Here is a 25,653-nt window from a genome sequence, read left to right on the forward strand (position 1 = left end):
AAAGGAATACTCTTTTAAGTTTCAATGAGAGACAGACAGCCAAACCACTAATTTTTAATGCTGGTTCCCAGCAATCATTTTCCCACAGCATTTTTCTACATCATAGGATTGAAAAGATTAAATTTCTACTTTAGATAAATATTTTAAATATGTGTCAATCATTTAGAGTCTATTAAAGCATCACAAATGGTTATTATCTGTATTAATCAGGTCAGGCTATCAGTGACATGGTAACAAATAGCCCCCAAATCTCAGCATCTTAACATAGGAAGTGAAGCTTTTATTTATATACTACTACTATGCTGAAGTTCATGGAGTCGCAAAGACTTGGAAACTACTGAGCAACTGAACAACAATACTATCTAATATGGTGGGGGCTTATCCTCTCTAGAGTTAACTAGAGACCAAAGTGCTGGAACACTCAGCTTCCTTAGGGATGAGAGACTGGTTAATTGAGCATAGGCTTCTTTCTGCCTCAGCCTTAAAGTGAATCACACCACCTCCTTCAGAGCCCTTAGGCCAAAGCTAATCATATCACTCCTACTAAACTCCAAGGATACTTACCGGGAAATCTAAGGCATATTTGGTGAGTACTCTTCTTTTCCATGCCATCTTTCTGTTTATTTAAAGGACCCAGAGCATGAGTCTTCTTTAAGATGTATGCAGAAGTTGGGTGGAAACCATTTCAAAAAAATTTTGAAATTCTTCATAAAAATCAGGTGAAAGGATCAACTTATTCCAGTCAGTAGTGCTATCCAGAAAGAGCTTTCCTCTCTCAAGATCCAGATCATACTAAGGCAAACTGAGCCAGCGCGTTCTGAGGAGTCAGCAGACATCCACCTCAGAACCTCCCTTAGCTAACGTGCTCAGAAGGAGATGAATCTGGCCTGATTGCAAAGGGAATCACACATCTTCAGATCTGCCATATGCAGTTCTTTGTTTCTCACCATGGCCTGTGAGTGTGTACGTTACAGAACACAAGGTACACGTGGAAAACAGAGTTTCTACCATGATGCCAAACGTTATCATGAAAGAAGGGGACAGGAGAGGGAGGACATCATCTATGTCACTAATGGTTTGAAGGATCATGGAATCAAAGACAGGGACTGACCTATAAACCAGGCTGCTTCTACTGTAGCAACCTCACAGAAATTTCAGATTGTCGTTTAGAATATGTTCTTCCTCATTCAGGGAAGCAGTCTAAGCATGACCTTCTAAGAAGCCCCGCTTCCCTACCACCTTCCCTTCCCTACAGCTAACCATCAAATCTATGAAGAATACGGTGAAGTACAGAAAGGGACTGGAACTTGAACACGGGGTTTCCAACATAGTTGAGTTTAAAATCTGGCCATTGTCCACTGACTTGCAAGCCAGTGATAATGTCAATAAATAAATAATAAATGAAAAATGTTATTTTTAACATTTATTATCTTTCTTTGGGATCAAGATAAAGCTGTCAAAGAACTGTAGTCTATGTGTGTATATGTGTGTGTGGGTTGCTTCTGATGACCAGCTGTGTTTAGTCCCTCTTAAAGGTCAAAGGAAGGCTCCTTTCTTTGTCCCATCTGGCATATTTCTTACAAAGAACACACTGATATAAACACACATATTCCTCTTGTGCCCTGGGTCTTGCCCTTGGATTGATTCCGGGTTAGTCAATGGGACCTCACATATGATTCAGAGGGAGTTATGTCATGTGGGACCACATACTATCCATTTGCAGAATGAATTCCATATACCAAACACTATTTACATGCTGTGTAGGACACAAAGTTGGATCAAACACAGATTTGACTCATGAATTAGCTTCAGTCCAATAGTCTGTCACCTGCCTTTAGTTAATCTTTCTGAAGACTGAGGAAAACAAAGTTATATTTATATATCACTGCTCCTGAAGGCAATCAAAATAAGGAAAACAGCAGAAAATGATCAGGAAGGTATGTAGCAAGAAGAGACAGAGGGACAGAAGATGGAAGAAGAAAAAAGTATCTTCTTTGATTCAGATAGTTTATTCCCTTAGAGCCAGAACCCTTTTTCCTTGGCTTCATTGTCATGTCACTGTCAAACTGTGGGGTATGTCAATCTGGGCGATCCTGAACATACGCATTTCAATAGGATTAAACTCCTATTCTGAAAATGCTTCCTCCCAACTTTCTCATTTTTGTCAGTCCTTTCAATATTCATTACCAGACTTGAAACAACAGAGTTATCTTATTTTTGCTATTCTCTTTCAGTCCCCAAACCAAACTACTCTATCCAAGGTTTACTGCATAACTTTTCTGCCTTTCTGTTAACCATGCAATCATCTTAACTGAGGCTTCATCCTTGCGAATCTAGATGGCTGTCATTGTTTCATATTTGACTTTCTCACTTTTAGTCAGTCACCTTCACATAATCATTTGCGATTTTAGTTGACTTTTTTGGGATGTCCTTGCTAACAATCTTAACATTCAGAATTTTCATGTAATCACTGCATGCCCATCTCATAGGTTACATTTTCAAAAGCATAACGGAGCTCTGCACAGAATGTGACTATCACAGAACTAATGATTTCTTTCTCTTAATCTTTTCCATATCTTGTAATGAAATTAATTTTGACATCCAAGTCATATTTTATGTTTACTCCATCATGCTTTGCCAAGAGACTAAACAGTTCCCCATGGATTCCAAGGCAGTGAAGGTATGCCCCTACCTATGTAAATCAGACTCTTACTATACTCCACAACTTCAATGAATTATTTTTTTTAATTAATCATTAACCTCAACTAAAATTGAGGTCCAGAATGTGTAATCTATGAAACACTGAATTGCAGTACTCTACAGAAAAACATTCTGGAAAAATAAGGCAAATCACACTAACATCTATACAAAGGGTTGATATTTATTAAAATCTAAACCCTGGTATTTTGAGGCAAAAAAAAAAAAATCATTATTTATCCTAACTGGAGAAATTGGTTAATAAAATGTCACTGAAGTCTCCATTGTTGCTTTTACTGCTGTTATTCTGTATGACAAGCTGTTGTTTAGAAGGCACATTTTACAATGGTAAGATACTCGGATATATGTGTAAGAATCAAGAAACGTACTACCTTTTATTCGTATTCCAGCAATGTAAATAACTCAAAGGCCTGACTCAAACTTACATCTGTACTGTCCTTGAAAAAAGCTTAGCAAAAGAAATTAAGAGTATAATTAAGATGGAAGTGATAATATCTAAAATACTAAAGAACAAATAGCATTTATCACAATTGGTAATTATAGATTAGAGTTTGTTTATAGCCTGTCAATAGTGCTTTACCACTATAACTCAGCACTTAGCCCAATCTCTGGTATAAAGATTCAGAAAATTTTTGTGGAATGAATGAATGTTTTTTTTTTGAGTACCCTACAAACATTGGAAGAATCCATTCACAAGTAATAAGTGAATCATCTTACTCACTCTTTAAATATAAGCTATTATGTTTTGACAAATCACTGATGGCCTAGTTTATTTCATAGTTTTAAAAATGATTTTTTACATCTTAAAAATGTACACTTCTCACCAAAGCAAAATGGACTTACATTTGATCATTTAGAGTTTTAGTTTTTCTAAGCTGAATCGTTTCATTTTGGAAAACACAGGAGTTCTCACAAGGGATGCCAAAACCAACTAATAATTTGGAGAGGTTAGTTTTAGAGTTGCTTTTTCATCTCAAGTGTGGTCACATGATCTCTTCAGCACATTTGCCTATTATGTTTCCTCTTGGGCAAAGTCACTCAGCCTTTTTTTTTTTGGCTGATACTTACTGTGTGTGGATGTATGCACCTATATACATATGTGTGTGTGTGAAAATATATGTATATATAATACACATTAGAAAGAAAGCTGAGTGCTGAAGAATTGATGCTTTTGAACTGTGGTGTTGGAGAAGATTCTTGAGAGTCCCTTGGACTGCAAGGAGATCCAACCCAACCATCCTAAAGGAAATCAGTCCTGAATATTCATTGGAAGGACTGATACTGAAGCTGAAGCTGAAACTCCAGTACTTTGGCCACCTGATGCGAAGATCTGACTGATTGGAAAAGACCCTGATACTGGGAAAGATTGAAGGCAGGAGGAGAAGGGGACGACAGAGGATGAGATGGTTGAATGGCATCACCAACTTGATGGACATGAGTTTGAGCAAGCTCTGGGAAGCCTGGTGTGCAGCAGTCCATGGGGCTGCAAAGAGTTGGACACGACTGAGCGACTGAACCAAGCTAATATACATTATGTATATGTGTACATTACATATATATACATTATACGTATATATATTGCCAACAAAGGTTCGTGTAGTCAAAGCTATGGTTTTTCCAGTAGTTATGTATGGATGTGAGAGTTGGACCGTAAAGAAGGATGAGCACCAAAGAATTGATGCTTTTGAACTGTGGTGTTGGAGAAGACTCCTGAGAGTCCCTTGGACAGCAAGGAGATCAAACCAGTTAATCCTAAAGGAAATCAGTCCTGAATATTCATTAGAGGGACTATTGCTGAAGCTGAAGAGTCGGACACAACTGAGTAACTGAACAACAACAAAATATAAAGGGGGATTCCACAGTGGCTCAGCAGTAAAGAATCTGTCTGCAATACAAGAGTTGCAGGAAATGTGGGTCTGATCCCTGTGTTGGGAAGATCCCTTGGAGGAGGGCATGGCAACCCACTCCAGAATTCTTGCCTGGAGAATCCCACGGACAGAGGAGCTTGGTGGGCTACTGTCCATAGTGTTGCAAAGAGTCAGACACAACTGAAGTAACTTAGCATGCAAGCACATGCACACACACACACACACATATATATAAAGAGGGGGAAGGTAAGGAGAGAATGAATCAGAAAGCTGTCAGATTTTAATAAGAAAAGATCCTACCTTCTAAAATTCACCAGCCTAAACATAAATTGCTTTGTTTCTATTGATCGATATTTATAAGCCATATTTATTCACAGAAATATGCCCCTACCCTCTCCACTCTCTTCTCTTTTTTTGGCTACCCAAAAGGGCATGCAGGATCTTCTTTCCAAAACAAGGATTGAACCAGTGCCCACCGCAGTGGAAGCATGGAGTCCTAACCACACGACAGCCAGGGAATTCTTTCTACTCTCTCTTCTTATCTCTGTGTTTTAGAGGATTTAAAATCAAACCTATAGTTTTGTAGAGTGGACATTGGCTCTTCTGCCAGTTGTTTTCAGTGAGGGCATTACCAGGTCTGAAATTACTCTTGGCTTTTTTAGATTCATTAACGATTTTGTGAACATGCAGCTCTCCTCTTAGAGGAGAAAATGTTGTTTAGGCCTCAATAGTCTCAGGTATTGCTCATCACAACAAAACCTACCCCAGAAGAGCCATGTCACCTTGATGATGGTTGGGGTAAATATTTAAAAGAATAAAAAGGAGCCATTGATATTTTTAACACATGTCAAGGTTGTCTCAATGAATACAAAGTCCTGTGTATACACACCTTTATGAAATAAATAAGAGGCTTATTTATAAATATTATCCTTATTTCAGCAGAAACACTAAGATATCTTTTAGTCACATAAGACATATCTTGATGTCAGAGGCATTTTCAACTGCACTGCATCTGAAGTCTAAACTGTTCAGTTCTTATGGGCATGTGAATCGAGAGGGAGTATTGAAAACATCACCCAAGAAGCATTTTTGTGGATGCCCTAGGAATTGAGGTCAGCATGATTCACTCAGTTCATATGCTGGACCTTAAGGCACAACGACAAAACTACCCCTGCTGCCCACAGCGGTAACGCTGCCAGCCAGCCCCATGTCCAGCCCACAGCTCCATCCAGCCAACTAGGAAGCTATGCTTTGTGGGCAATCTGGGATTGCCATGGGAGGATGCAAGTTTGCTGAACAGTGGAAAGAGAAGCAGAGAGAAAACTGTGTTCATAATGAGGATACAGGGCAAAGTGTGGACCTGGAACCATTTAGACTATAAACAATGTTAGAAGGGGAGAAAGACAGTGTTTCAACTGGTGTTATACTCAAATTGTGCTTTTAAATGTTAATTTGAAGGACTGTTGTTTAGTCACTCAGTCATGTCTGACTCTTTTAGGAACCCATGGACTGCAGCCCACTAGCTCCTCTGTTCATGGAATTCTCTAGGCAAGAATACTGGAGTGGGTTGCCATTTCCTTCTCCAGGGGATCTTCCCAGCCTAGGATGCAGGATCAAACCCACAATTCCTGCATTGGCAGACGAATTCTTTACTGCTGAGCCACCAGGGAAGCTCTAACTTGAAGGATATCCTTCTAAATAAAATTTTAGTTTATTATTTATTAAATTTAACTTAATAAAGTAATAATGATGATGGTGATACCCAACTATAAGGTAAAAGCATCAGAAATCAAAGATTTTAAAGAGGCGGCTTAAGATTCACATTACAAAATGTCTTGCACATTAATAGCTATCTATTCTCAAAACAGAGGCCTAGAATGACATAGTGGAAAAAGTGATACCCAAACCTCACAGCCACAGGTACCTCACCATAGCCAGGTGTTCACATCATGTACCCAGTATGTTTCATCTGTGTTCTTCAAGAAAAAAATTTTTTAAAGTAAAAATTTGTTTCAACCAAGATGAGAAAAAAATCATGTCTTGAGTCCTAAACAGAGTATAATCTCTCTACAGGTCACTGGTTCTTTAACAGCTACAGAAATGACCATCAATCTGTGATCCACAGGACTTGCCTGTGTAACTTGCTTCACAAGAAGACTCAGTGGTTGGGGTTCCTAACTGAGACAGCTTTGCCTGGCCTGACTTGGGCTTCCTAGGCAAGAGTGCTCAATACTGCAATTCTGTACCTGCTCCCACCCCATCCAAGAAGCCACATTGCTGAAACGGCAGAGGGATGGTGAAGAGTGAGGGAGGGTGGCAGCATTTGACAAAGTCTTGGTAGTCGTCTCAAGAGATGGCATTTACAACTTTTCTATGCTTTTCTTTAAAAAAAAAAAATTGCATGTTTACAGACAGCAAACAATGTATACATACATCTCAGAAGGTATGTAGCCATCTTCATATCTTATCAACATTCATCTGGACTTTGAGACATTACCTTGGGCATGTATAAGGTTGGGGTGGGAACAGAGGCAGGGGGAGCCAATTATAACCTTGAAAGGAAACGTATGCTCTTTGTTTTCCAGCATTTTATACATTTTCTCCTTGTCTCTTCACTCTGCTTTAGCACTTCCAGGCACAGACACTGAACTCTCTGACCTGCCAAATGGGAGACCCAGCTTACATCAGCCCGTCTCTGTCCCAAGTTTTCTGCCCTTCCATATGCCTCATTAAAAACTATACATATTTTATATCAGAGGAGGCACAATTACCTTGCTTTTCCCAGATCAGCCCCTGCCCTGATGAGATGCCAAAGAGAGAAAAGTACTTCCTGGATGATCACAGACAAGGAGAAAACAAACACATACTGAGGAAGTGAAAGTTGGCAGTAATCCTGTGAGTAAAAACGGGCCCCAGGCCAAGTGTGAGTGCTTCCCTTCTCCTTAGCCATAGGCTCCTATGCTAGCAAAAAGGAATTCTCTTTCTTTCTCTCTGTAGCAGAGAAAATGGTTTGGCATACCAAGAAGGAGATTCCTTGGAGAATGGGGTTAAGTGGGAAAGAAGGAGGAGTAAGAATTTAATGTTAAAATCAAAGAGTAGCTGGCACAAGCACACTGCATCTTCGCTACTTTCCCTCCCTGGTAAAAGTCTGGGGATACTCAGGTGAGTGGTTGCTGAATCAGGTCAGAAAGCACATGAGCTGGCCACAGGATCCTCTCACTGTCAGATAGATTGTATGGGCCCCTTATAGTGATTAGCTCCAAATCAACACACAAGACACTTTTGACACTTTAAATGAGATATATCATTTAAAGGCACGAAAAAGTAAGCAAACCTTTTCATGGATGTCTGCTAAGTGACCACTAGGTCCACAGACTCTGAATTTTTTAATCGTTGGGAAAGTCAATGGGTTTGGTCACACAAATCTGAGAGCCTTAAAACTCCTGGGGACCAAAAACAGACACCTTAAAAACAAATCCTCCTAAAGCTCTTTTAGTTATTGATGGACTTCAACAAGACCCAGCAGAGAGGTCTTGACCATAAAATACTCAGAAGTATACCATCTGCACCACTATACTCCTTCTCAGGCAGAGGTTTCTTGTAGAGCCAAGTACACAATTTTGTTAGTGTTTTATTGCCTTACAAAAAATACAAAGTAGAGTAATAGCACACCTCTCACAGATATTGCAAATCTACGTCAAATAAAATCCCTCAGAACTTCACACCGGATTTTTGAAGGATTGGTTAGATTGGATATTTCATGACCTCCTGGAGTTTCATCTCTTCCGTACATATCAAGACTGTCTCACAGCTGTCTAACAGTTTACTAATGAACTTCCCAGACCTCGATTTAATTCTTACAAGAACCCTGAAAAGATAGCACACTGTTGTATAAGAGGATGCAGAAAATGTAAGATTTATTGAGGTCACACAGGTACGGAGTGGCAGAGCCAGGAACTGAGCAGCTCACATCCCCTAGTGGTAACTTCGGTTCTATCTACTCTGTATCACAGCGACCTCCAGCTTGCTTGTTCCTGAGGGTTGGTCAGGCTCTGGGCTCACATATCCTCTACAGCAGTGGTCCCCATCCTTTTTGGCACCAGGGACCACTTTCATGGAAAATAGTTTTTCCATGGAATGGGGTGGAGGGATGGTTTCAGGATGATTCAAGCTCATTACATTTATCGTGAACTTTATTTTGATAATTATTATATCAGCTCCACCTCAGGTTATCAGGCATTAGATCCTAGAGGTTGGGGACCTCTGCTCTACAGGAGGCCTGGCATATACCAGTACTTGCTCTACATCTTCGAGAGCTGGAATGTCCAATTACTCTAACTGTTCTCCATCTGTCCCTCCCACTTCCCTCCTTCCCTCCCTCTCTCCTTCCTTCCTCCCATCCTCTTGTCTATTCACCCAATTATGTAACACATCTGTATTGAGTATCTGAGTACCTATAATACTCAATGTACACAGATACCAAAGTGATGGGAAGACAAAAGTCATGACAACAATCTTACTCATTTTTTAAGGGCCAGCTGAAGCCCAAATTCTTCTTGAAGACTTTTCTGTCTCTCTATTCTTAAAATTCCTTTTGCTCTTGTAAATGCAGCGTGTAGTCATAACTGGAAATATTTTGGTCTCCTGCAAAGCTGGGATTGATTGATCAGTATTTACACCATGTGTTCATAATGGCTCCACAGGGAGGTTGCAAGGTTTTTCATTAACACACAAAAATTATATTATTCTATTTCCCATAGTGCTGAGCATTTCATATTCCATAATATGTGCTAAATAAATTTTCACAGGTTAATTAATTGCTGTTCTCTTTAAATGTGTTGCAATACAGGCAGGTAGATGGACCATATTACATCTAAATTCACCTAAGTATTGTGGTTGCTAATAAAATACTCAACTTCTCTCTTTTTCTATATATTTTAGCTTAAGTCTGTTGTGCAACCTGATAAAACATCTGAATCTTGTACGTCTCGTGGGGAGCTAACGATTTCAGAGTAATTTATCTGAAAGAAACGTATTTGATTATCCTGTTTCGTATACCCCATTTCTCTTTTTCTCTAAGATATAATTTCTATTTTTCTCTAATATACAATTTCCCGTAGCCTCTTCAGAGACTTGAGAAGACAGTTTAAGGAGTCAGGAAGGGTTCTAGCAGGATAAATAAGACTTTTTTGACTAGTGCTGAGGGATAGCTTTTGTAGATAACAATAGTAGTAGTAGTAGCAGTAGTGGTAGTAAGGCCACAAATGACAGTATTGTTTCTTTTAGAATTTGGATCTAGTAGCCCCCTGGGAGTTAGAGATGATAACACTATTCCCATTTCACAGTAAGCTTAAGAAATATCTCTAAAGTCATATATTTAGCAATGTGCAGGCAGATATCTAACGTAATTTTTTTTTTTTGAACTTTGTATTTTATATTGGAGTATAGTTCATTAACAATGTTGTGATAGTTTCAGGTGTACAGCAAAGTGATTCAGTTACGCATAAACATGTATTTATTCTTTTTCAAATTCTTTTTCCATTTAGGTTGTTACATAATACTGAGGTTTTTCTAATCTCACATTCAATGTTCTTTCTCATGTGTGTATTTCTTCTCCTTTTTAAAATAAATTCATGTATAATATGTAAAAGCTAGTATTACTGAAACCAATGTTTTCCAAAGTAGTGTTTTCCACGGAATCATACTTCCATGGGATGCTATAAAATTTAACAGAAACAAAAGAAGTCCAATAAATTTGGGAAACAATAGGTTAGAAGTGTTAAGCTGCGATATTTCTCGGAGCATTTAACCTACTGTTGGGTGCTGTTGTGCTTTGGGATTCTCCGTGAGTGCAACATTTCCCAGACCTTTTGGACTGGGGAGAATGTAGTATATAGCAGGAATATGAGAAGTGTTTCTCAAACTTATATGACCAATGGATCATTATACTGACCAGTATCTTCTGAGATCTGTGTCCTAGGACATACACTTTGGGCAATTCTGATCTCTATCAGTGTCTCTTCTCTCCCTACTAATGTGTTTCCTATTGTGGACTCTTGTTATGTCACGTCTTTAAAGGAAATGATGTCATGTCTTTAAAGAAAATCATTTAAAGGAAATGATACATCAAAAATGTATCTTACTTCAATAATCCCACAAAGGAAAATGCAAATATGTCTTATACCCTATTGGCATTTGAAATTGCATTTGGTACTTCAGTTATTAATTTTTTTTGTAATAGTTTAACCCATATAAAAAAGCATGCAATTTCTACCATTTAAACTCTATCAGTAAAATGATCATTATGTCTTTTTAACAGAAAATATTCTCTTCAGATTTATGAGTTGCATCTGGCAGAGAAAAACTGTGTAATTTATACAGTTCATTACCACAATGGTAACAAGAATAAGAATCACAGCAGCCCTTAGGATATTACAAAACAAATATGAAACGAGTCCTTGCTAGTGTTGGGCTCCACTTGGGGAAAAATTCTTGGTATTACGTATGTATGTGGAACAGAGAAATTGACTTTCCCTACCCTGCAGGAAGCACACATCACAAATATGCTTTTATATGTTAAAGAAAATATTAATTAAAAGGCCCAAATTTTTCTTCAAATATTTCCTTCTGTATATCCATGCTTTTTAACTTGGAAAAAAAAGATTTTAGCAGCAATGGTCTTAAGGCCTTATCTTTCTCTGTACACAGACCACATCCTCATGTGTCCCACATGACAGGGTCAGAATGGAGTTGGTTCAATTAATCCAAATACTTCCATGCAGGGTACTGATGATCAAAACTGAATCCATTGTGTTCTCCTCTACATCAGAAGCTCTGCGAATTCATGTAACAAAATGGGGAATCACTAGACAGCACTCCATGGGAAATAGATGGGGAAACAGTGGAAACAGTGTCAGACTTTACTTTTTTGGGCTCCAAAATCACTGCTGATGGTGACTGCAGCCATGAAATTAAAAGACGCTTACTCCTTGGAAGGAAGGTTATGACCAACCTAGATAGCATATTTAAAAGCAGAGACATTACTTTGCCAACAAAGGTCCGTCTAGTCAAGGCTATGGTTTTTCCAGTGGTCATGTATGGATGTGAGAGTTGGACGGTGAAGAAAGCTGAGCGCCGCAGAATTGATGCTTTTGAACTGTGGTGTTGGAGAAGACTCTTGAGAGTCCCTTGGACTGCAAGGAGATCCAATCAATCCATCCTAAAAGAGATCAATCCTGGATGTTCATTGGAAGGACTGATGTTGAAGCTGAAGCTCCAATACTTTGGGCACCTCATGCGAAGGGTTGACTCATTGGAAAAGACCCTAATGCTGGGTAGGATTGGGGGCAGGAGGAGAAGGGGACGACAGAGGATGAGATGGTTGGATGGCATCACCGACTCGATGAACATGGGTTTGGGTGGACTCCGGGAGTTGGTGATGGACAGAGAGGCCTGGCGTGCTGCAATTCATGGGGTCGCAGAGAGTCGGACACGACTGAGCGACTGAACTGAACTGAACTGAGACAGCACTATCAAACAAAACAGAAAAAATATTACAGTTAAAACTCTTGCACTAAGCTATCTCAGGTCTTAGGGAATATAAAAATCAGTGTGGATATGCTTCTGGAATTTGAGAACATAGCATAAAATTTCAGAAAGGCTTTCAGGGGATGAGAGAGGTAGACAAAGTAACATTTATTAGTACATGCGTGCTCAGTTGCTTAGTTGTGTTCGACTCTTTGTGACTCCATGGACTATAGCCTGCCAGGCTCCTCTGTTGATGGGTTTTTCCAGGCAAGAATACTGGAGTGGGTTGCCATTTCCTCCAGGGGATCTTCTAGATCCAGGTGTCGAACCTGCATCTCCTGCATTGGCAGGCAGATTCTTTAACACTGAGCCATCAGGGGAGCCCTTTTATTAGTACATAATAGCAAAAACATGGAGTCTTTTATAGGGCTTTTTTCCTCCTCCAATTATTATGGAACACCTACCAATAGCCAATATACACACAAAAATCTCCAGCAGAGAATGAGTGAGAGCAACTAGAACAAGTGTTTACTGGGCTGGAAAATTAGAAGGGAGACTTGGGATCTTTGGATTATTCACTGAAGAAACACCCCTAAAGTGCCCTTGCATTCTGTGAAAATCTGGAAGTGAAAGACAAGTTCCTTTACTATTCAAGTCCAGTGAAATAAATTCCTGTAGCATTTCAGGAGAAGGTGAGGGATGTCAAACTACAGCAGTACTATTCCAAGAGGTTAAAGGGCTGAAGCACAGTATAAGGAATTAGCATTCCTTAGTGGGAGGGGGACGCCATTAGCCCATTAGCCTTGCAGGCCAACATAGAAGTTAAAGATAGAATTCATCCATCTTATTCAGATGTACTCTACCTATACCATAAAGCAACAGTACCAACTTCCCAAGGGATAAGAAGGTTTAACATTGACTAATATTGTTGAGGTGTATCTCTCATATGTAGACACTTTTTTTAAAACTGATGCCTGTGTATAAGATGTCAGGTTACAGCTTATAGTAATCTTTGTACTTAGAAAATTGGTCCAAGTAAGAATAAAGGACTAACACTTCATTTCAACCTCTTCTTAAAAGATTTATTCATTGTTGTTTAATGGTTTATAGTCTCCTCTCTCTCATTCAGATGAGAGCAGTAGGATCCACCTCTGATTTTTATTTCAGGGTTTTCAAGTTCTACCACTTGCCTTGATCCAAAAAGTATACAGTAGATAGTTGGTGAATAAATGGATAAATAAACAAATTTAAAAATAAATTGAAGAAATAGCATTCCAGACATTTACTCCAGGCTCTGATTTAACCAAGATTTATGGTAGGTAAAAACTGTATTCCATTAAAAGTTGTTTTATTTCATCATGCATGATCTCCAGAAGTAATTGAAAGCATAATGCATTTTAAAATTTTCAAAATGAATTACTTTTTTTATTACTTAGAATGTATGCAGTATTTTAACATTTCATATGTATTCCAAATTCTTCTCTTTATAGTTCCATGGTAGACATATATTTTTAATTCCCAGCAGGAATCAGAGGTATTGGTAAATAGTCACTACACACTATCTGTTAAGTGCTCTTTCCTAATTAGTTTAGTTACTTTCTAAACAAATGTATTGAGTAACTTACAGTTTCATAATACTCTATGCGCCATGTGCCATTTGCTGCTTCAGATGCTGGTTGCTCTCTAGGCCTTTACTGATTTTCCATTTAAAATTTAGTAAAGTTGTAAAAGTCTGAATAACAATCATTTTGTGAGCTTGTTTTGTTATATTATTATAGAAACTAGGGAGACTGTGAGTTTCTTGTTGGTCAATTATGGACAAACACCTTTTTCCTGCTCCCAGTGATTGGTGCTATTTTTAAATGGTTTTAGTCCCATTTGGTAGTCAAAGCAACATGAGAAATTGGGAACAGTAATGAGTAATGTCAAACACCATTGTTTTAGAGAACTCCCACCCTCAATGCACAGACAAATACTTGTCCTGGCAAACCAAGACTGTAAGAGAACAGAATGATAATTTTCTTGCTAAATCCCTTAAGTTTGGGCAAAAATCCATACTCTAGCTTGTTTATTGCAGTGTGAATATTTCATACACATCAAGACACAATGAAGTATAATTTTTCACTTGAGGGAAGAAATTGATTCCTTTATCCTGTGGATTTGTAGTTGCTGTTTTTCTTTAGTTATCATCTAAGGGTTAGATTGTAGTCATCTATGTTCCTTTGATGAGGACTAGAAATTTCATTAGACAAGGTCCCAAGTGAGCTATCAAGTATGCTATTAGATGTGTTTTGACTAAGAAAGCAAGAAGGCAGATTCAGAATGAGCATAAGCATTCAAATAATTCTTATAACAAGAAAGCCTAGCTATGAGTGATCTTTTTTGTTGTTTTAAGAATGCCTGAGAGGAGCTGGTGGTAAAGATCATTTATCAATGGAAGTCTGAGTTCTAGGCCTCATGGCAACTATATGTTCCTTAAACATATAAATATACTTATGAGAACCTCCATCTTTGGTCTCCTTCAAAGTAGATGATGCTTGAGTGGTTCTCTATTTTCTATCACTGAAAGCTAGGGTTAAATTTTCCCCAAGGACAGAGGTGTGACCCATCATTCTATAATATATGCAGTACAACATACACATTACAGTGACTCAGAGTCAATCAGAAGGAACAGGAATTCATAGCTCTTATTTTAGCAAAAGGCCAATCCTCACCTCTTATTATGTCTTTGTTAAAGGCTCTTTTAGCCTGAGGGTCTTTTCTCCCCACTCTTACCAATTTCCTTTGAGAGTTGGCCTTTCCTTTCAGCTGAGTTATTTTGATGATAATGTTTCCTTTAAGATGATTATTTGTTTAAAGTTCAAGCTAATAAAAGTAACTTATCCTATTAAAAATATTCTGGGGAGCAGAACAACATTTTAGGATGTTAATTGCTCATGTTACCAGTCATCCATGAAACATATGCCAAAAATGCTCTAAAAGGTTCCAAAATGTCTCCTGCAGCTATAAATCTTTTACAGGTACAATTATGTGGGAACAGAAATAAGAAAAAGTGCATCCAACATCTGGAGTCAGATGGTTTACTGAAGTAAAATTACAAAATTAAATTTAAATGAATTTAATTAAAAAGGGGAGAGGGATCCAATTTAATATGGCCATTTGTCATGTCCTCATTGAAGTTTCTTCTAGCACCAGAAAAATACAATAAAATTGGAATACAAAAGTCAGATAAAGCCTCTAATAGAGTGTGAAAAGATGATCAAAGAGACACTGTCAGGCAGAATATATTCTTTTCTCCCAGCTATTTTAACGACATGGAATACCCAATTGTTTTGAAAAGACAATATCAATCAAGAAAACTGAGCTTGGAAACTAATCTGTTTCAACTGTCTCTTCTGTTTAGTTTCATTTCACATATTTCGTCACTTAAGGATGGTGATTACTTGGTTTGGCTTTTAATTCAATAATACATGATTAAAGACTCTAACAACATGTAGCCAAATTAAAAAAAAAAAAAGTCCAGATAGGAAAGTGTTAATTTCAAATCACCTGCCCTTTTGTTTTCATTGTCTAAAAAAAAAGGAAGAATCAAAATACTGATAAAAAAATGAAAAATCAAAAAGAAAAAATCAAAACACTATGGTACTAAGTTCTGGCTGTTGATTGATCAATTTCTGTCTTCTTAGCTCCCAAACATTCTTAGAGAGTCTTCTTAATTCTATGCTGTGCCTATGTGCTGAGGAAGACATATTAAGAAATAAAATTACATGTCTTAAATTACTATTCATAGTTATATGAAAACAATAGAATATTATTTAATTGAATTGATTGACAGATTCTAAAAAATATAGTCAATGTTATTTGCCAAATTTTCACCCTGTGGTAGTGTGAACATTGCTAGATGTTGGGTTTATGAAAATTTTACACCATCAACTGACACTCAGATTCCCATTATGTCATCTTTCCTTCTTCCTCATAAATATTTAATTTTGTCATACATGTTATTAGTACCTTTCCTTCAGATCCTCTTCACCTAAAAGAGAGACTCTTTAACATCTCCCTTTGCAACCATATAGCTAATCTAATATGGTACAAACTCACCAGTCGAGCAAAAAACAAAGACAAAAAAAAATTGCTTAAGCAGAAAAAGAAGTAAACACTTGAGGGGGCCAGAAAAACATAAAACAGGAAAATAAACCAAGCATCTGGGTCCAAAATCAAGGAGCAAATGATAAAGCATCATCAATACATATGTGTTGAGCACTTACTGATTATGTGAGATGCCTAGCACTTTCAAATACATTACAACCATTAACATGGTAACCCTGTAATAAGAAAGCAGAGGATAGTAGCACTCTTGTAACTTCCTTGACATTGTATAGCTGATAAGTTACAAAGCCAGAATTCAAATACCAGCCCTTTGATGCCACAACCTATGCTCTTCCCTTTATCAGACTGCCTCAGAAACTGCAGGTGGTGGGAACCATATTAAGGGAGATTGAGGAGAATAACAAGAAGACTGAATCTTGGAGTGGGGCATGAGAAATAACCAACAGTACGGGTGTGGATGAATAATGAATGATTTTAACTGTTAAGAAAAGTTCATTCATCTAAATCATGTGTTCTTCACTGACTCACAGCATTTGCTTCCCATAAAAAGGACAAAAATATTACTCTTTAAAATCCTTGCAATATCTCTACATTGTAGCAAAAGAAGAGAAATAGCAATTTTATAATTTGTAAGAATCCCAATGGTACTGATGGTGTGTGTCACTAATTGTGATCCCATTCTATTTATATCTATTTCATATGTATATATTTTATTTTACAGAGAACCAAATAGCCACTCCTAAAACCACAAATCTAAAACAGCTTTGCTTTTCAAAGATACTAAGTCTAAGGCTTTAGATTTAATTACAACTTGCATTTTAGTCCTATAGAGTGGCTGAACAACTATAATGGCTCCAAATACTGTATGACTATTACCATCCTTCCCAAAACAATGTTGACTTTAGAAGTGTCTTAGATGGAAAAAGTTAAGAGTCATTTATGATTCAGATGCAGTTCTCAAGTCAGTTTTGCAAAGACAGAAAGTCAGGATGAAGAGAAGGTCACTAGAACTTGCAAAGCACATACCTTCACCGAGCTCAGAATGCAGAGCACCAAGGATAAGCAGAACTGGTAGGTGACCAGTATTTTAGAAAATGTACAGAACGAGAGAATGCTGTACTTTCAAAGAAAAGTGGAAGTCACAGTCATGTGGACAGTTATTCATTCATTCACTGCATGAAGGAATGAAACAAGGTAGAAAAATGGGGAAGTGAAAAAGGGTTTGGGCTTCCCAAGTGGTGCTAGTGGTAAACAATCTGCCTGCCAATGCAGGAGATGCCAGAGATGTGGGTTTGATCCTTGGGTCAGGAAGAACCTCTAGAGAAGGGCATGGCAACCCACTCCTGTATTCTTGCCTGGAGAATGCCATGGACAGAGGAGCCTGGCTGGCTACAGTCCATAGGGTCGCAGGATCTGACACAACTGAAGCAACTTAGCACGCACGCAATAAGAAAGCGTTTATAAATAGGCAGGTGGGAAAAAGCTGGAGCAAAGATCACAAAAGAAGGCCATGAAAATGCAATAATAAGTTCCACAGTTAAGCTTGAATCTGGTGGGCCAAGTACTAAAATATTCTTCTGATAAGGGGAATTAAGGAGGTCTTCTGATTAAAGATGAATGAACTGGGTTCTACAATGATGAATTCAGAGGGAACTATCCCACTCCACATAAGACCACCTCACTGAAGACCACTACTTGGCTCAAGTTAATAGAGTATATGTGTGTTTGCTCTGAGTCATACCACTCTATGAAGGACAATGGCTTCCTTAGCAACAGTCAGGTGGGAACCTCAGGAAAGGTCTTCATGTTCTTTGAAAGGTCTGTCTCATCACCCTTGAATCTTGTACTCAACACTCGCTTAGTGAAATCTTAGTGTCTGGATAATGATCACTCTCTCTAATACTACTCCTATTCGATTTTTAATCATTTTTGTATCCAATGAGATGATCCTTCCACTAACCTGTGCTCTCAGTTTCTGACTTCCTCTCTTCCAAAGATTTCATCAGTCATTCTTCCTAAGCCACTCACTTTTACAGTCATACCCTTTACTTATTTGCTACCAATAACTGCTGTTCTTGCAAAACCTTAATTTCAAATATTCCTTTCCCTGATCATGGCCTCTCATCTTTCTTGTTCACTCCTTTGTTGTTGTTCAGCCACTCAGTCACGTCCAACTTTTTGCAACCCCATGGACTGCACCTGCCAGGCTTCCCTGTCCTTCACCATCTCCTGGAGTTGGCTCAAACTCATGTCCATTGAGTTGGTGATGCCATCCACCCATCTCATCCTCTGTTGTCCTCTTCTCCTCCTGCCTTCAATCTTTCCCTATTTGCAACATCAGCGTCTTTTCCTCATTCCCTCATCCCAAATTCTACAATTCTACAATCCCCCAGGACCTAAAATCCACACTCTTAGCGTCCCTGAGATTTCTATCCAATGATATGTCCTCTCTTGTCTCCTTTTCAGCTCAAGTTCCAAGTTCCATCATTATAATTACATCCTGGCTCCCTCTTTGCTTCAGTGAACTTTCCTGATGAACTCATAGTCCTCACAAAAGCCACTCAAGCAATCACGCAGTGCTTACACTCATGCAGCCTGCTGTGTCCACTATCTGGTAGATAATCAAAAAAGAACTTGCACAGGCTGTCTTTGTCACATCTGCCCACCTACCCACCTCTCTTCTGTTAGCATGGATGTGTTCTCCCTGCCCTTAGTCAAGACCAGCCTCTCCACTGAGGCTCAATACCTGATACTCTCCTCTGTTACTGGAATTACTGCAGCATGCTCCTAAGTGGTCTCCCCTTTGTCTTCCCTGCTGACCCCACGTATCATCTCTGCAGTCCACCCTCAACTTGGCAGCCAGAAAGATTCCTCCACATTGTCGCTCTGATGTCATCTCCCATTACTCTCCCTCTTTCATGCTGATCCAACCTCAGTGGCCTCCTTGCTGTTTTTCAAATATGTCAGATACTCTCTTGTCTCAGAGCCTCTGCATTTACTGTTCTCACTGCCTAGAAAACCCTTCCCCCAGATATCAGCATGGTTTGCTATCTCATCTCCTTCAAGTCTTGCTTCAAAAAGTCTACATAGAACACGCCGCTATATTTAAAATAGATAATCAACAAAGTCCTCCTGTATAGCACAGGGAACTCTGCTCAATGTTATATGGCAGCCTGGAGGGGAGGGGAGTTTGGGGAAGAATGAATACATGTATATGTACGTCTGAGTCCCTTTGCTGTCCACCTGAAACTATCACAACATCTGCTAATCAGCTATACTCCAATATAAATAAAAAGTTAAAAAAAGTAATCTGTGCATGGCTATCTTAAGGAAGGTCTTCAATAAATATGCATGGGATCACAAAGAGTTAGACACGACTTAGTGACTGAACAACAACATGACAATAAAAAAAAGTCTACATAGAAAAACTTTACTACATCTGTCTGCTTACAATTCAAACCCCTACCAACACCTTTTGTGACATTTTATACCTCCTTCTCTACTTCACTCTTTCTCTTCAGCACTCATCTATTTATAAAGTACACATGGGAGTATAAAGTATATAAAAGCCGTATATTTTAGATTTCTATCTTGCTTATCTCCTCTACTAGAAAGTGATCCATGAAGACAAGGAATTTTATCTGTTGGGTTCACTTCAGTATCCCCAGTACACAAAACAATGCCCAATAAATACCTACTTGGTGATCAATAAATATTTGCTCAATGAATAAGTCAACAAATAAATGGATAAATGAATGACCAGGGAAGGAGAAAAGAGAAAGTTATGTTTTTTCACATGGAAAATTAATATTTGGAGATGTCTATTTTTACTATGAGATCTCCTGTTTATGAAATCAGGATTTCAGCGGGATCTTAGGATATAGTAGTTGTTATAGCGGTGCCATGGCCATATACCAATACAGCTCATTGAGCAATACAAAACCCACTAAGAGTTAAAGTAAATCTTTGAACAATTCTAAAATTATCATATTTAATCTTAGCAGTAATTGTCACTCCTTGAGGAAAGAGGTACTCTGTAGATCTTGCCCTTACAGGTTATCTATGGAAGTTTCACTTTTGATGATACCTACTTGTCTACATGCTAAGACATTTCTCCCTCTTCCTCTCCCTTCCCCTTCACTGCCCCTCCCCTCCCCCACTCCCACAGAGCATATAAGTACATAGAATCTAAAAGCTGATGTACATGACCAAAACATGGGATGTCAGATCATGTCTTCTTGCTTGATATGAAGATGCAATCATAATATGCTTACACACTTAATGTTTCTCATCTCTCCTTGCCCTCTACACTCCCCTCAAAATTTATGTATTTAAGCTTTAAAATATTTTTCAGGATCTTATTTGTGATTTACAACATATTTTTATAATGTATCTTTAGATAGTCAATTAGAATTTTTGCAGATGCTCGATAGGACATCAGAAAACATATCATTAAAAATTATTTCTCCCCTTCTCCCTCAATTCATTAGAATCTTTCAGTGATATAAAGACTGCCTTTTATCAAAGGCTCTCAATCTACCCCGATTTTCCATAAGTAAGTGCTCTAATGACACTATGTCAGATGCAAACCTTGAAAATAAAAGGAGAAAATTCACTTTTGACTTTATTACACCAAGAATGTCTGAGTGATAGATATCAGTCAGTTCAGTCGCTCAGTCATGTCCGACTCTTTGCGACACCATGAATTGCAGCACGCCAGGCCTCCCTGTCCATCACCAACTCCCAGAGTTTACCCAAACCCATGGCCATCGAGTCAGTGATGCCATCCAACCACATCATCCTCTGTCGTCCCCTTCTCCTCCTGCCCCCAATCCTTCCCAGCATTAGGGTCTTTTCCAATGAGTCAACTCTTCGCATGAGGTGGCCAAAGTATTGGAGTTTCAGCTTCAACATCAGTCCTTCCAATGAACACCCAGGAGTGATAGATATAGATATACATATATGGTGGTTGTCTGGTTCCTATTGTTACTTATGGGTTATTTTGATTAGCTGCAAAGTTTAGTGGGTGGCTGGAATAGAAAATATTTGCTATTTTCTGGAGCTTCAGTGAAATGCTAAGGAAAGTAGCTGAGAGTTTAGAGACTATACTTTAATTTCTACCAATTTACATTGCTTCATGAACCCATTACTGGGAAGGGACCCAAGGATCCCTATTTGCTGATTATATCTCAACTCCATTTTGACTCTGGGGAGAAGGAGAGATAAATGATTGAAAAGAGAAATTACCTTTTAGTTGAGTACACTGGAAATAACAGAATCCAGTTTAGTCATATCTTAAGAAAATTAGTTCACTGAGTTATTACTAGTATGGTCTACTGTGATGAATAAAAACTAATTTTCAGGCTAACTGAGTTAGTTATAAACACATGGAAATCTGGATAGTATATCTTGAGATAACTTTTCCTATACTTAACTTTATTCCTATCTCAATTCTCTTTAGTTACTTTCTCAGATTAGTCACAGCATTTTGCGACCCAAAGAAAGTTGAAGCTAAGTTCTAACATGACGACAGAATGGATCATACTCAGACTCAAAGAGACTGTTATTTTTGTTTTCTTTGGAGAATAAATTCATGTGAATGAGGGTGGATTGAATCATCAGAGAAGGTACGAATGTTGTTTCCATGTAGTTGGGTGGTCTTGGAATCAGGAAAGAAAATGGTAGCACACACAGGTAAACATCTCCACTATGGTGAACTTTGGATGATGTTCAAATTTGATCCATAAAAAAAAAAACTAAATGGATGATACTCTTAGCTAGTATTTCATGTGCCAGCCAATTTCTCTGACCCACATCCATTATGTTAACGCTCTTTTCTAGCACTCTGGATAAAAAATTTGGACCACTATGTTTAACTTCATCCATTATTCATAGTCCTTGATTGCTTTTAACATTAGTACATGAACTGGGAGCTCTGGAAGATTTTCTATAACACGTGTAATTGCTGGAATTTCCTGTTTATTACATAGGTGACATTTTCCAATAATTATAGCTTTATTCTTAAAGGACATATGATCAACAGTTCTTTTCAGGGGCAAAGATGATGGTATGTTCAAGCAAATTGTGTTTTTTGACCCAAGACATTCCCCCCTCAGTTCATACTGATTGTCTACAACGTTTGTAATGAAACAGAGTCAAAGAGTAAACTCAGGGCTATAGGGGTATATTTGTCTTAGAGATCAAACACTTAAAGCAGGATTTATGGAAGCAGAGGGCTGTGGGTCAATAGCTTAAAAAAAAAAACAAAAAACCCTGCATTGTAAACAAGTAAAGGACTTTCTGAGGTGTGAAGGAGAGGAGAAAGGAGACTGAAGGGGGTGGAGAGAGGAAGATAAGGGGAGGAAGATAAGCAGAGATAAGTAAAAAGTATACATCTGAAAAGAATTAGAGGGAAAGAGATCTAAGAAAGGCTGATTCACCTCAAGAATCAACCCCAGAGACTCTTTCCTCCCCATCTTGCTGACAGGGATTGTATTGTAAACATTTCTTCCATTCTCTCCCATGCTCTCCCTTTGGAGTGATTCTAGGACACTGAAATTTAATATCAGTGCAGCATAAACACCAGAGACAGGTTCAGACACAAGGCAGACACAAGTTATTCAACAAACTCTTGCAGTTATCATAATTTAATAAGAAAAACAAGTAGATTAGAGCTACTGTTAGCCTTTGTTCAATGCAAAGTTATCTATGAAAATCCATGAAGATGCCTTTTTTATATACAACTTTCAAATCAGAAAGTGCTATTAATAAGGAATCAACTTTCTATTAAAAGCAATGTAAAATTCTGTGCAGCGATCCTTAGTTTCTCAATGTTACCTATTTAATATCCTATCTTTGGATAAATCTACAGAGGAGTAAGTACAGTGACTATTAACCTCATTTTACAGATTAAAAATTAAGACTCAACAGTTAAGTGACTATTTAAGATCTCTGAGGCAAACAAAAAAAAATGCTAAATCAGCTATAGTGTCCACTGATTACTAAATCATGGTTCTTTCTACCACACAAGCCTTTCTGGTCGACAGAGTGTCCTCGTACCACAGAAGTGGCACACGATTCAGTATCATCTGCTTCTCTGCGGAGATGAGGAGCTTCAAGAAACCCTTCCCGCAACCAAAATGAAACAAATCAGTTTAACACAATCTATTGGGTTTCTTTGGTAGCAATTTACCCTTGATAACAAGAAGCATAATCTGATATACAGAACTCAGATGAAATGATGACTTCTGTGGTCCAGACATGAGTTATTAGAAGCACCACTTCCATTGAGTTTATGGTTTCATTAAGACCAATCACATGCATGTTTCTCTTACTTCTTTTTTTTTCTTTTTCTCAAATTGCTTAGCTTTGAGGACTTTAAAAAGCCCTGTTCTAACTATGGCCTTTCTGATATCTGAGATTTAACGACTCTCTAAGATGTTATCTTGAATTCCATGTGTATATGAGAAACCATGACTTATGTATGGGAATTCGGGTTTGGCAGCAATTCCTAGAAAATACATCTAAATCATGAAATAAAGCACTAAACTCAAGTGCAAAGTAATTTAATTTTTAAGAGGAATGTGTTATTCAGATAAAAGAAACCATAATGGTACGATCATTTACTTTTATATATATAAACGTGTGAAGATGTATCATCAGTTCCAGGTATCCGTTTAAGTAATGCATCTTCCAGGCTATTTCACAATCATTCTTCCATTGTTACATAAATAGATTATGCGAATACAAGCTGTTAAACTAAAAGTTGCTGTAATAATACAACTGAATAAAGCAGCAGGGCAATTTGAGAGGAAGACACTTAGAAGACTAAACATGAATGCTGAATTACCAAAATACATCCTTTGAAAATTCACAGATTTAAGGTATCTAATACTAAAAAATGGAAAATAAGTTGGTTAAAAGTCAAACACTGTTCAATGTACCATAGACCTGCTACAAGGTCACATGAAAATGGAGACCTGAATATTTGTAGAAAATATGCTAGAATGGTACCCCTCAGAGAACTGAAGGTGCTGAGTGCAGTCTCACCCCATGAAGATCTGACTCAACTTGAAGATGGTAATGGAATGAATATTATTACTGAATTTAATCCATTAAATTCAACAAGTCAGGATCCAAAGAATTTACCTGGGCCTATATTGTCTTATTTAACTTCAGTTAGCCACATCATGGTATGTTTCTTACTTTATATTGAAAATATGTCCAGAGACTGTTCTCTTCCATAAAAGATGGAATGCTTAATTATTACTTAAATCAATATTATATCTTGGCCTCAGATCTTAGACTCCTCTTTTCAAAACTATTTTTCAATAACACAATTTGCTATCCATCTGCCAACATCTTCACTATTTTGCCTCTTTTTTAAAGAAATATCATATGGTTGTGCCTTTGATACCAACAAGCATTCAGTGAACACCACACCATTGGCATCAGGCAGTTCTCATTTTCAAGCAATCCTATAATTGACTACAGATTTGGTTCTTTTAAAAATCCAGTCTCTACATCCATTTTAAAGGCATGACTGTCCACTGACTATTGAAAACAGGATTACTTTCCCTTTCTTTCTCCATGCATGCGTGCTAAGTTGCTCAGTTGTGTCCGACTCTTTGTGACCCCATGAACTGTATCCCACCATGGGATTCTCCAGGCAAGAATACTGGAGTAAGTAGACATTTCCTTCTCCAGGAGATCTTCCCAACCCAGGGATTGAACCAGGGCCTCTGACATCTCCTGCAGAGATTGGCAGGTTCTTTACCACTAGCACCACCTGGAAAGCCCCTTTCTTTCTCCACATTGATCTTAAACACTGTATCCCTTTGTGCTCTGAGAATCAGATCTCTTTAGAATAGACAGTTTCATTGTTCAAAAGGGAAACCATTTATCCCACTTGGTCCAACTGTACAGAAGTAATGAAAAAAAATCTAATATTACTTAGTTTCCATATTTTTACCAATACCAATGATACTATGCTCAAATTCATGGATTATAGATTTCTCCTGTTTTTACTGTGATTTTGCAAAGTAACTGAATAGAGACCTATCTGGGTCAAAAAACTTAACACAAGTTTAATTTCATACCTAGTGCAAACAGCCAGGACCCAGTAACATTTAATGTCCTTCATTATTATATCTTTACATCTTACCAGTGCAAGCAAATGTGAAAATCCTTAAACTGCTGGCCTCAGTTTTCCCATGTCAACTGGCATATGCTCAGGTTGGAGATCCTGCCAAAAGTCAAAGGAAAACATTTACGAGACACAGCCTGATGGACAATTATTTTAATCCTGCATGTACAACACTCCCAGCAAGCTTGGTTTATGAACGCCTGCTGATGCTTTAATGATAAGAACTCTTCAACACAGCTGAATGCAGTGCACCAATAGATTTTCTTTTTCTTCTCTTTCTTTTTT

At 38.0% G+C, this 25,653-nt stretch overlaps 1 protein-coding gene across 1 annotated transcript in view; it reads right to left on the minus strand.

Annotated features, from left to right (window-relative positions):
• The window catches only part of LOC145513846 (uncharacterized), a 449,854-nt gene that overhangs the window by 194,695 nt on the left and 229,506 nt on the right, over positions 1 to 25,653 (minus strand). The window contains exon 5 of the mRNA XM_081510793.1: positions 25,387 to 25,467. Coding sequence (XP_081366919.1) covers positions 25,411 to 25,467 — 57 coding nt within the window. The 3' untranslated portion in view covers positions 25,387 to 25,410. The remainder of the gene's footprint in view (positions 1 to 25,386; positions 25,468 to 25,653) is intronic.

Source organism: Giraffa tippelskirchi, chromosome 7 (assembly GCF_054371585.1).
Source record: "Giraffa tippelskirchi isolate mGirTip1 chromosome 7, T2T-mGirTip1v1.2.pri, whole genome shotgun sequence".
NCBI lineage: Eukaryota > Metazoa > Chordata > Mammalia > Artiodactyla > Giraffidae > Giraffa > Giraffa tippelskirchi.